A 12,816-nucleotide genomic window follows, 5' to 3' on the forward strand; every position below is an offset into this window, starting at 1 on the left:
CTTACTGGCCTCACCTGTGACATGGTGCAGCCAGGCAAAGAGCTCCCACCAGTAGAAAGTAAACAGCAGTAACATATACACTGCTATCAGGCTGCAGTATTTAGAACTAGCGATACCTTCTCCTTCATTTCTTTTCCTTCTGCTGGCTAGGTTACTCACCATAATGAGAACCACCTACTAATCAGGAAGACCCTGGGCTCTTCCATAAGTGAGACCTGGCCATCACCTTTTAGCATGTTCCAGCCACTGTGCATTTATTAGTCAATTTGTTAGCACAGACCAGCATCACCCTAGCAAATATACAACCTGAAAGCAGAGCTTTCCAAAAACTACAGACATTTTGTAGTTCTCCAGTGCACCGTAATACTCCAACTGTGCTTCATCAATAAAAAGCAAGTTATAAAACTTATGGTAGACAAAATCTATGATTTTTAAAAATTAGGTAAGAGAGAAGCTTCTTACATTTCGGAAGCAGAAGGGAGGGGCTTCCTGCACCCCATGCTGCTTGTGATAATCTGCCCAGTCGAAGTCCTGGCCAGAGTAACCTGGGAATGACAAAACACAGATAAAACAGTGCACATTAAGCAAAATCCCAGACAGATGAGCAAAATCAGAAGGGGTGAAAGTTTAGGCTCCCAAAAGATAATGTCCTCTGATGCCTAACAGCACTTCAGATTCCATAAGCTCAGATGAAATATTTTGGAAAAATTAAAGTACTAAACACAGGTAAACCATCGTTACTATAACACGCTATCTGAAGCCAGGTGAGGAAGGGTGGAACTTACCCATGGCGGCACCAGCCGGTGGGGGGATTTGCCATAAGGGGGAAGAGCTGAGCCAGGATATGACATAAAATACACTCTCACCACTCACTGTGCAGAGATAGACAATGACATCTCCCTTCATAGGAAGCCTGAGTTCGTGGGAGCTTACTTTTCGGTGTCTTTATGGAAAACATGAGATTTTACTGGGAAATAAAAAATTAAAAAAAAAAACAAAACAGTACCAGGGACGACTTTTTAAAAAGTAACAGAAGGTAGAGAAGAGGGCAACAAAGAGTAGAGGGTTTGGAGAGAAAAGCTCCCAGAGAAATGAGGGAAGGAAGGCAAACGTTGCCCTGGAACTGACCTGCTGAGGCTGAAGGAACATGAGAATTGCAGGAGGCAGGTCTCTGCTGCAAAGCTCTGGGGGCAGTTTGGATATACTGAGAGAGGCATCTGAACAACAACTCTTCATATACACTGAAGGTAACCAACTACAGATCCTACTAAAGTGGCTTCTTTTCTTTCTTTCCTTCCTTCCTTCCTTCCTTCCTTCCTTCCTTCCTTCCTTCCTTCCTTCCTTCCTTTCTTTCTTTCTTTCTTTTCACTTCATTTTTGGGCGGAAGATGCAACTATATAAATGTCCATCATGACCATGGCAAGACAGGAGAAGAGGTGAGAGAAAAGAGGCCTGAATTACACCTAAGAAAGGCATAACCCAGGGAGGAAAATGCCTCTTAATGGGAGTCTCATCGGCACAAAATCAAACCAATGGACAGGCAAGGAAAAAGGAGTGAGGTGTCAAAACCTTCCTGTAAACAAGCAAAGGAAAAACACAGTCCAACTGTGATTCACTGAAGTGTGTAAATGCCCCTAGTATCTTCATTGATAGTGCTCTCTGTTGGTGGAAATCTACGTGAAGTAAATCTCTAAGAGATTTCTTATGTTTTTTTATCCAAATTCCCCAGTTTCTTTTGCCCATATTGTCACAGATTCTTGAGTGCAAATTCACTTATCATAAGGACTTTTAGTTACTAAATCAGATGCAGAGGGACTATGGAAATTCTTTATTAAAGAAACTCAAGATAGGCCAGGCACGGTGGCTCACGCCTGTAATCCCAGCACTTTGGGAGGCCGAAGTGGGTGGATCACAAGGTCAGGAGTTCAAGACCAGCCTGGCCAAGATGGTGAAACCCCTTCTCTACTAAAAACACAAAAATTAGCCTGGCGTGGTGGTGGGTGCTTATAATCCCAGCTACTCGGGAGGCTGTGGCAGATAATTGCTTGAACCCGTGAGGTGGAGGTTGCAGTGAGACGGAGGTTGCAGTGAGCCGAGATCTCCCCACTGCACTCCAGCCTGGGTGACAGAGCAAGACTCCATCTCAAAAAAAAAAAAAAAAAAAAAAAAAGAAACTCAAGACACTGAAGATACTGGTTGCCTCCACTTGTATTCCCAAGCAAAGAATACAGATTATTTTCATTAAGCAAGCTCAATATATCCTATTTTTTGTTGTTGTTGTTTTTTTTTTTTTTTTTGTGATGGAGTCTCACTCTGTCACCCAGGCTGAAGTGCAGTGGCACGATCTCGGCTCACTGCAACCTCTGCCTCCCGGGTTGAAGCAATTCTCCTGCCTCAGCCTCCTGAGTAGCTGGGACTACAGGTGCCCACCATCATGCCTGGCTAATTTTTATATTTTTCATAGAGACGAGGTTGCACCATATTGGCCAGGCTGGTCTCGAACTCCTGACCTTATGATCCACCCACCTCAGCATCCCAAAGTGCTGGGATTACAGACATGAGCCACCCCGCCCAGACCTATATATATATATATGATGGGAGGGTGACAGTTAAGCAAAAAAGCAGCTGTGCTTCTTGGGTCCCAGAGACTGACCCGTGACCTTCCCATATCCTGCTGACCATCAGTGGCAGGTCCCCTTCTTTCTTAAGACAGCTGTTTCATTCTATAAAGACTGAAAATTCTTTCCAGCCACTTTCAAAGAGGTTCTTCGAGTTCTTCCACCTGCCCTTTCTCCTGCCCTTCTCTCTAAAGCTCCCCTCCAGCTAAATGGCTCCTGCATCAAAGATTTCTAGACAGGACCAGAGCCGACTTTCTTCTGAACCTTTTTGAACACAACAGAACACATCTCACAAACAAGGTAATGTAATGTGAGTTTCTCTACAATTAAGAAAACCCTCCACTTTGAGCGTAGTTTCTCTGGAGCTGTCTGGATCAAAGCCTCATATTACTGTAGAAGAATTAGCCTCAAGACACGTCAAACGGAGAAGTTTCCTAACAGGACAAAGGGCCTGCAACTGGAGAAGAGGGTATCTGGGTTTAAGACCCAGCTCTCCCAGTAATGGGAGGGAGCCAGGAAAAAGTAGATTAAATCTTCTGTGCCCCACTTTCCTCATCTACAAATTCACAAAATAAAAAGAAAAGCGGCTGGGCGCGGTGGCTCACACCCATAATCCCAGCACTTTGGGAGGCTGAGGCAGAGGCAGATCATGAGGTCAGGAGTTTGAGAACAGCCTGACCAACATCGTAAAACCTTGTCTCTACTACAAATACAAAAATTAGGCGGGAGTGGTGGTGCATGCCTGTAATCCCAGCTACTCAGGAGGCTGAGGCAGGAGAATTGCTTGAACCCGGAGGCGGAGATTGCTGTGAGCCAACATCACACCACTGCACTCCAGCCTGGGCAACAGAGCAAGACTCTGTCTCTCAAAACACGAGATAAAAATAAATAAAATAAAGTAAATAAAGAGAAAAGCTTTCAGATCCCTCTGCTGCCGCATTCTATGATTCAGAGCCACCATTACTAATTATTTTACTGTTGCTACTAAGGATTTTTTTCCCCCAACTCTCTGTGGTTAATTCCCTTCTCTGCTCCTAAAAGAAAGGTGTAACGTGGCTGGATGACGAGCAATTACCTAACAAGGCATTCCTCTAAGAAGACTCACGACTCCATCTGTGAAGACACATCTCTGTAACACAATGATCCCATCTGTCTGGGGTTTTGGAAGACGGACTTTGCTAAAGTCAAGATCTCCTTCTGTTCCACTATCTCTTCCTGGACCTCTGCTATTTCCTGAGTTAATTTCAAGAGTGAAGAAAACTAGATGAGATACCTGGGGTGGGGAGGAGGGAAATGAGAGAAAACTATATAGAAAAATAGCAAAGCATTTTCTGACACAGCCTGGCATGTGGGTCATCTTTATGGCCCATACATGTTCAGATAAAACTTTCCCACCTGGAAGTCACCGCTATTCCCTACGCAAAGACATTAAGCTGGGCTTTCTATAACTAACTTCTAATGAGCTTCAACCCCTTCTCTAAAATGTCATGCCTCGTGTTTTCTTGGACGTACATTCAAGCCTTCTATCTATTCACCCAGTCCTCCACACTGTGTCTATGGAGAGCCATTTCTAATCTGATAATTTCTAGATAAAATCAAGTCTTGCTGGCTATGTTGTAAGCAACAGTTAATTATTCCGTCCCTAGAACATGCTCATTTCCCTGACATTCCAACAGCTTAGACTCCTCCGTCCCCTCCCCCTCCTCCTCTTCGGGACCTTTACTCACTTCATCATTTCAAATTCTTTTCCTTTGGGCTGATAATGAGCTGTCTTTGTAAGGCAGTTTTGTGACAGCTCAGAAAATAACTGCGACATAAAAACAAATTGCTGTGGATGGTATAATAGAGATGACAGGGTCAATTATACTCATTAATCAACAAAGACAGAACAAGACGTACTAAGGCTTAACTGTGGCCAGGAAAACACATTTTAAACCTGGAGGGAGGGAGGAAAACAGCAGAGGGGAGAAGAAAATGAAAGGAAATAAAACCCCTTAGGCAATTAAACTTTGCAGCAAGCTTCCCTGAGAGACTGTTGAACCACAACCATTAGATTTATTTAAGCTTTTATTACTGTTTATTCTGAATGAAGTTTCAACCCTTACAGGTCCAAAAGGGAAGAGGTTGATGACCCATTTCCCTCGGATACAAACTAATTGACATAAAACAGCTCTATTTGCACACATCATTATTGGCAGTGTAAATGGACAATTCTTTGGAAAAACTATTTGGCATTAAAAAAACTCCTACCCTTTGACGCAACCATTTCACTTCTGGGAACTTATCCCATAAAAATGACCCTAAAAACCGAAAAAGGTGTTATACATGAAGACACTTACGGCATTATGACTGGTAACACTGGAGGAAAAAAAATGAAATAACCTTCTGTGCAGTAATAGAAAATGAGATGAGACTTCTCCAAGTCTGTAGAATGCCACACAGGCATGAAATGGCACGTAGTTTTAAAAAATTCATAAAAAATAACTGCTATGGCTTTAGATGAAAAGACTGCTATAAACATATACAGAATTATTAGATTCATATAAAATATGCAAAGATGAAGACCAGAGAAAATGTACAAAAACCTTAATAATAAATATTACAATAATTGTTGGGTGGTGGGACTCTTGGCTACTTTCTTCTTTGACCTCTTTGTATTTTTCCAAGTTTTTAATAATGATCACAAAATTATTTCATTAATAAAAAATTATTTGAAAACACAGAATCTTTGCCCTATTTTAAATGGTAATTAAGGCATTGGTCGATCAATCCAGAGTCCACTCAGCACATGAAATACACCATGACTGCCTCCCCTCAGCCTTCCTCCAGCTTTGCCAGTAGAATCCTGACTTTATCCAGTTCCTGGAAGAAGTGAATCAGGACCATCTTGAGATGCTCATGGTAGCCATATGCCCTTTTCAGGAGGCTTAAGATGGGTAGGAGAAGGGTTTACAGAAAAAAATTCTCTCTCTAACAAAAGAGACATGCAGGAATAAAAACTCCTCTTCTATCCTGGGTGGCTACAAAAAATACATATACAATCTTAATAAAAAATAAAAATAGCAAAGGAATACCATGTTTGCTATCTACCTGGCTGGCAGAATGAAAAACAACACTAAGAATCCACCATTCTAAAGGCTGTTAGGAAGTAGGCGTTTTTATGTGTTTGTGGTGGGAGTGGAACTTTAAAAAACCACTGTAGATGTCAATTTGGTAACGTGTCAAAATCCTCAGGCTCCAGCGACTACTGGGAGTAACAGACACACAGCCTAACACCGATAACACAGTGAGGTAAAAGCAAGGATGGAGGGACACTCAGAGAGTGAGGAAAGAAGGCTCTGAAGATCTCACTACTGCAGAGCAAACAGCTCCATAGAGAGATCTTCCTCACCCCAGAGAATGTTTACTCTATTAAATGTTAGAAGAGCATGTGTAAATAGCAAGCTTATTTAGTTTTCAGTTCCACCTCCCTTGGAAAGGAAAAGTGATACAATCATCTTCAAAGTAAGCAAATACCAGGACCCAGATATGTGCATAAATGTTGATGCAACAGAACCTAAGTTCTAAGAACAGGTTCTCAGTCCTTTCCGAGAAAGTTTCACAACTCACAGAGCAGCACTTCGGGGCATTTTTGCAATGCCTTACTCTTCCAATTGACAGCTGATCTTTCTCCTTTCAAGCCCAAGTTTTTGTTGTTTTTGAGGCAACCAACATTCCTTGAACACCCACTAAAGCCAGGGGCTCTGTGGCAACCCTTCAGGGGATGAATGTCCCATGGCCCTGGCAGGGAAGCAAGATTGCACAGACCTCAGCTGGCAGAACCGGTCCCGGGAGCCAGTCTGTCTATTCCAGAAAACAACTTTCTCAACATTGCCTCCACCTGTTTCACAAAGGAGTTTCTGTACATTGCAGGCTTACAGGCAGGACAGCAAACATCAGCGACTGACTAAAGCATTTGTTCTTGTCGATGCTGTTTGCTAAAAAACTACAACCTCCCTCTTGAAATCTTCTAGCTACCTCCACATTCTTGGGTGATGTTCAGTTTCAAGCCTTCCTTGATACTGGTCTTTAAAAGTGACACTTTCATTCATTCCCAATTGAATTACTCTGTGTTTTTATGTTCATGGAACAGTGCAGGAAAAAAACAAACAAACAAACACAAAATAAGGAAGAGAAACAAAGAAGACAATAATATAAGCACTAGCCATACCGCCTTCCTTATCTTTTAAAACATTATGTTGAAAAGTATTTCATCTTGGTCATGGTATGACACTTAATATACTTCTCTGCTGAGGGAATGTTCTACATGTTATTCTGAATTATAAACACAATGTTACGGGACACAGGTATGTGCCCAGGATGGGGTCTAACATCATATAAATATCAGCTGTCAATGGCAAAAATATCTTACAGATCCTGAAGAATGAAGTGAATTTAAGGATAACGTAAAAGGTTCTTCTTAGTTTTCAACAATCAGAAGTATTTTCAGATATTAAAAATGACCTAGAGAGTTTTACTATACCAACTCTTTTCAATCAAAAGTGACTGTTTTGCTCAAGAATGAATCAGAAAGCTAGAAATGAGACTTGCTTCCAAGTCCAGTAGCCGGGCGGGACAATCTGACAGTCTCCCTACAGATAACAGATGAAATATAATTTTGAAAAATTACATAGCCCAAGTCAAAAGAGAAGAAAATCTCCAAACACCAAAAAAAAAAAACAAAACAAAACAAAAAAAAACAAAACCTGAAAGAGCCCTGAAAGCCAAAGCTGAGCAGTGAGCAGCTCACAGATGGCAGACGACAGCCTGGTTCAAGGGAGATGAGCAGGAGGACCCGAGGCTACTATCTACAGCTGGCCCCAGGCAGCAGCCCAATCTATGAAAATAGAACCAGACAAACTAAGCTGACTGGATCAGAGAGGCAGCAGAGATGGGCTACCTACCTGGGGTTCTGAAGAAGAAAAAAGGAGATCATGCACTTCCCCAGGCCAGTGGCACACACGGATGTGGGGTCCAGCTTTCCAATTCCGTGGGACACAGACTGAGAAATTAATATCAAATTCAGCCACTCATTCCTTGAATAATCAGGGACACCCTCATGGACCAGACATTGTTTTTGGTACTGGGGATGCAGCAGTGAACAAAAGAGATTTAAAAAATACCCTTGACCCTATCAAGTTTATTTCCTAGTGGATGGATAGAGACAGTAACAAATAAATAGAGAGGACTTCAATCCAGGGCACATGGAACTGCCACATAAATAACAACCACCACTGAAATTAGTTCATAATCAACAATCACAAACCACATAAGGAAACTAACCAACTTGAGGGAGGGCCAGAGAAATGAACTTTAATGCAAAACGCCTTATCAGGAAAAGAGAGTGCTTCCACCAGTCTAATGATCCTGAATCTGAACACCTTAACACAACTTCAAACACACACACTCACACCACACACTACATACCACACACACACACGCAACCACACAGCACACACATACAGACACATACCACACAGACGTACCACACATACACATCACATATTAGACACACACACACCCCACATACACACCCTGAACAAACATATCCATCACAAAAACAAAGAGAAGCTAACAAATCCTCAATCTCAAAATGATATTTTAAAGTACCATTTGGAAATTTACAGAACAACAGATAAAAATACAGTGAGGATATAGAATATCTGAATACTTCAATAAATAAACTTGACCTGACCAACTGATGTGGCAGTAAATCTGAAAATACAGCTGAAACAGACAATACTGTAAAATACACGTACATTACCAAAACTATCTCACAAATGGTTACCCTGACTAAACTTATATCCACTAAAGGAAATAAATTCACACTCAATAAAACACCAACAACATCAACAGCTCCAGATAGGTTTATAAGACAGTTTTCCCAAACTGTCAAGTATCACAAAAGTCGTATCTTACACAAACTGTTTTTGAGACAGTTTAGAAAGGTAGCTAGATATGACATAAATATACAAAATTAGTGGTATTCTCTTATACCGGCTGACAGCCAATAAGAAATGAAAAGAAATCCCATTCACTACAGCAAGCAGAAGGATAAGGTACCTAGGAAATATTCCAAGAAAAGATTGCAAGCTATACGAAGATAATATAAGAAAATATCAATTTTTCTAAGTCTATAAATTCAACACAATGCCGAAATCCAATGGGACTCTTTATAGAACCTTACAAACCAATGCTAAAATTAATGTACAAGAAAGGCCTGCCAAAAATAACCAAAAATTTTGAACAAAAATAAAGAAAAAGTGACTCAACAACAGCTATCAAGACTATATTATTATAAAGTAATAACAATTTGTTCAGGGCTATACAAACAGACTGAAGAGGCAGAAGAAAAAAGAACAGGGTTAAGAGTCACACCCACAAAGGGATGGATCCATGACAGTGGTGGCATTATAAATCAAAGAGGAAACAGCAGACCATTCAACAAACGATGCAGAGACAAGTGGAGAAATGAAAAACTTCAATTCAATTCAAGCAAGAAAAATAAGATAGTTTTCCTTCCTCATGCCAATACAAAAATCAATGTCAAGTAGGTTACAGAGCTAAACATGGAAAAGTAAAACTGCAAGAGTTTTAAAGAAAACACATCAGCAGGAAGGAATTCTAAAGGTATATAAACAATGCATACAGGGAAAGATGGCTGTTTGACTACATTACAATTTACTACTTCAATATGCCATTAAAAAAAAACCATTAAAAAGCAAAGAAACAAGCCAGACTAGGTTATTATATGTGTGAAGCACATTGCTGAGAAAGAATTCATGTTAGAATATATAAACTCCTTCTACAATCAAAAGAAAATGGGCTGAAGAAGAAAACCACAGATGGCCAGTAAGGGTAGGATGCAGTGCTCAACCATCCTAGTGATCAGGACCACCTCACTGAAACGAGGAGATCCACTTCACTCCCCTCAGAGGGGCCATGCTTAATCCTGGGAATACCGCAAAACAGGGAGGGTGACACAAAATGGGAATGCTCAAACACCACGTTAGAAATGTAAACTGACACAACGTGGAGAGTATTTGGTACTATCTACAGAATTCCAGCAATTCCACATTTAGGTATATCCCCTGAAAGCACCTCTTACACTTGGGGACATTGGATGTACATTTGGGGATCATTTGCAATAGAGAAACCTGGAAATCCCTTCAATGTTCACCAATAGAAAATGGAATTTTCAAATATTACAGTATATTCGTAAAGCAAGCAAAATGAATAAACAATCTACATGCCCCAACATGGAAAAAAGTCTGAAAAATGTTAATAAATAAAAAGTTACATAAAGATATGCATAGTGCATTATATATGTATATAGTCAAATAAGGTCTATTTTAATTTGACGGTAATAAAAACAATGATACTGGTAAGGCATAAACAAAGAAGCCTATGCAGTCATGTCATAAAAGCATGTAATCTTTAGGAGGGTGCTCACCTTGTGGAGGATGAGGGGTGAAGGGCTAGGGGTGGGAGAGAATGGGGACAGAGCTTCAATTCATTCAACCTCAACAAATACCTACCAAGTGCCACCCACTATTCCAGCTACTGAGGATGACTAGTGGGTGATTGACAAACACCCCTGCTGCTATGGATCTTTCATTTTAGTGGGGGAGATGAATGAAAAACAAGACAAACAAGGGACGTATATATGACTTATTTGTGTATTATATAATAAGGTATGTGATATACTGCAGGGAAGGAGATGCAAATGTTGGGAGTGGTGGTTTGCTACTGAGATTGAACAGGGAAGCCCAGAAAGACGACTTCAAGCAGTTAGCACTTGAGTCAAGACTGAGTCAGGTGACAGGTGTCTGCACAGAGGGAATAGCAGGTGCCACATCAGGGAGATGAGAGTGACTGGGACAGACTGAGTGGGGAGTCGGGAGATGACGCTGGACAGGGCAGTGGAAGTCAGCACGGCTGGGTGCTGTAGGCTGTTGCCACAGTCTTGACTTGGACACAGGGTGGGGTGGAAGGCACTGGACAGTCTGAGCAGAGGGACCCATGGTTTATGTTCTAACACGATCGATCTGACTGCAGTGTTGAGAGACCCCTGAGTTAAACAAGGGGCTGCTGCAGGAACCAGGTGAGACTCACTAGCGGCCTGAAACAGGTGGCTGTGAGGAGAAGTGGTGAGACTGAAAATGTGGACAGGACTCCCTGATGGGTGAGGTATGGGGCATGAGAAACAGAGGACTTAAGGATGACTTGGTCTTCATTATATCTATAATGCTTTCATGTTTCATATTTCATTGTTGAAAAACATGAATCAAACAAGGCAGAATATTGGCATCTGTTGAAGTAAGGTGGTAGGGCCATGAGTGTCTATGTTATCTTCTGCCCCCTTTGGTATGTCTGAAACGTGAGTGACAAAATGGATTAAGCTCATCAGTCAGTGTCTGAGGTTTTTCTTTAGGAAAAGAGAATGCCACTTACGGTTCCCTGCTTTGTGTCTCAATAATAATTAAAATACACCTTTACTTCCTAAATTGTGTTAACAGTTTATGTGTCTATTAAATGGTCAGCCAGAGACAAATCAAAGTGCTAACGTAAGCCAATTACTTCAGCCTTTGCTCACACCTTTTACAGCAGAAATTTAAAGGCTGAACATTTTCTACAAAAGTTCCTGGGTGGAACTTTTCCTCCACTAATTATACAACTAATCTTTGATGTGACACAAGAAAGGTTAATGAAATAATTTTAAAATAGCAAGTCATGGTTGATAACCTATACACATTTTTGCTTAGGTGATCTACTTATTTGTTGATCACTTTTCATAGTGCCTATGAAACTGACTTGCTGTTTATTGGGTTTAAACTAATTGAGTAAAATCTCCAACATTCTAACTTTTGCTTACCAGGAAAATCCTTACTACACAGAAAGCCACACTGAAAAACTCATCCACTCTAGCTCACTTGTCTCTAAGGTGTGAGGACAAATTTTTTTTTTTAAGTAGGAACAGAGTCAAAACAATGCAATAAAATATCTGTGTTATTTGCATATATTTCTCCTACACCACCGGAAGTCTCTCATTTCAACAGCTGCTTCCCAACCTCTTTTTGAAGTCAAGCAACACATTGTAATTGTAGGCTGCATCCATGTTCTTAACAGAAATTTAGACAACCCAATACATTCATGGGAAACATACACATGTGGAAACATCTTAAATCACTTGGCAATATGTACAATAAATCCCACATATTCTACGTGTCAACCTAAGAATTTAATTTAGACACAATAACCTTTTACTTTTAAAAAAGCTTCTACTTGCATACCTTCATAAAGTGAAGAATGGTCTTTGAAACATCTCTACAACATGACTCTCAATCCTGGTGTTGAGATGTAAGATGTGAAACCAACCACCTCAAAAGGAAACCGTAAAACACCACTACCACAATCACCACCACCACCTCCTCCTCTAAATGCTCATTCAGTTTAATTACAAAAATAAATATACTGCACTCTCACAAGAGAGTAAGGGAGTCAATGAATGAAGCCATGACTGTCTTTTAACCACAGACCCTTGTAAAATTATTCCCTAAAATTGTAATTCTCTGACTGCTTTGATATATTGACCATCTGAATTGTGTAAAGCCAAGGCCCATTGACATGAATTAGGTTGCTTTAGGCCCCCCAAACTCTCTAGAATTACTAAGAAGGATGAACATTACAAAACATCAGCAAGACAGAACAGCAGTGAAGTGTGGATACGGTTGTGTAGAAAAAGCATTAGATTTGGTATCTTAAGTCTGGGGTTTTTAACCCAACACCCCTGCACCCCTGCACCAGGATTTGAAAAGTCATTTAACACAACTGAGCCTCAATTTCTCTAGATATAAAATAAGTAAGGTTGATGAAATCATCTTTAGGATCCCTTTCAGTTATAAAAACCCTCCATTTTTAATAATATGTGTTACCTTTTAATAATAGGTAACACATTTATTTAGATAGAAAAGAAAAAAAGATAAAAATGGTATTGTTACACATCATGTCTACCTTCATCCCTTATGCCACATTCCCCACCTCTGTCCCTCATACCCCAAAAACACTAATAATTATTCTCATTAGTTTCTTATGTAACTACAAAAATATAAGCAAACACTAATATGTACTGTTTTGCCTCTTCTCTAACATAGAAAGT

The 12,816-nt window shown here is 40.4% G+C and overlaps 1 protein-coding gene across 3 annotated transcripts in view; it reads right to left on the reverse strand.

Annotated features, from left to right (window-relative positions):
- SFMBT2 (Scm like with four mbt domains 2) overlaps positions 1–12,816 on the reverse strand; it is a 256,051-nt gene that overhangs the window by 69,092 nt on the left and 174,143 nt on the right. For all 3 annotated transcript variants that reach the window (XM_034929914.2, XM_008953126.4, XM_055092391.2), the window contains one exon: positions 463–545. In XM_034929914.2, coding sequence (XP_034785805.2) covers positions 463–545 — 83 coding nt within the window. The remainder of the gene's footprint in view (positions 1–462; positions 546–12,816) is intronic.

Source organism: Pan paniscus, chromosome 8, assembly GCF_029289425.2.
Source record: "Pan paniscus chromosome 8, NHGRI_mPanPan1-v2.0_pri, whole genome shotgun sequence".
In the NCBI taxonomy this organism is placed as follows: domain Eukaryota; kingdom Metazoa; phylum Chordata; class Mammalia; order Primates; family Hominidae; genus Pan; species Pan paniscus.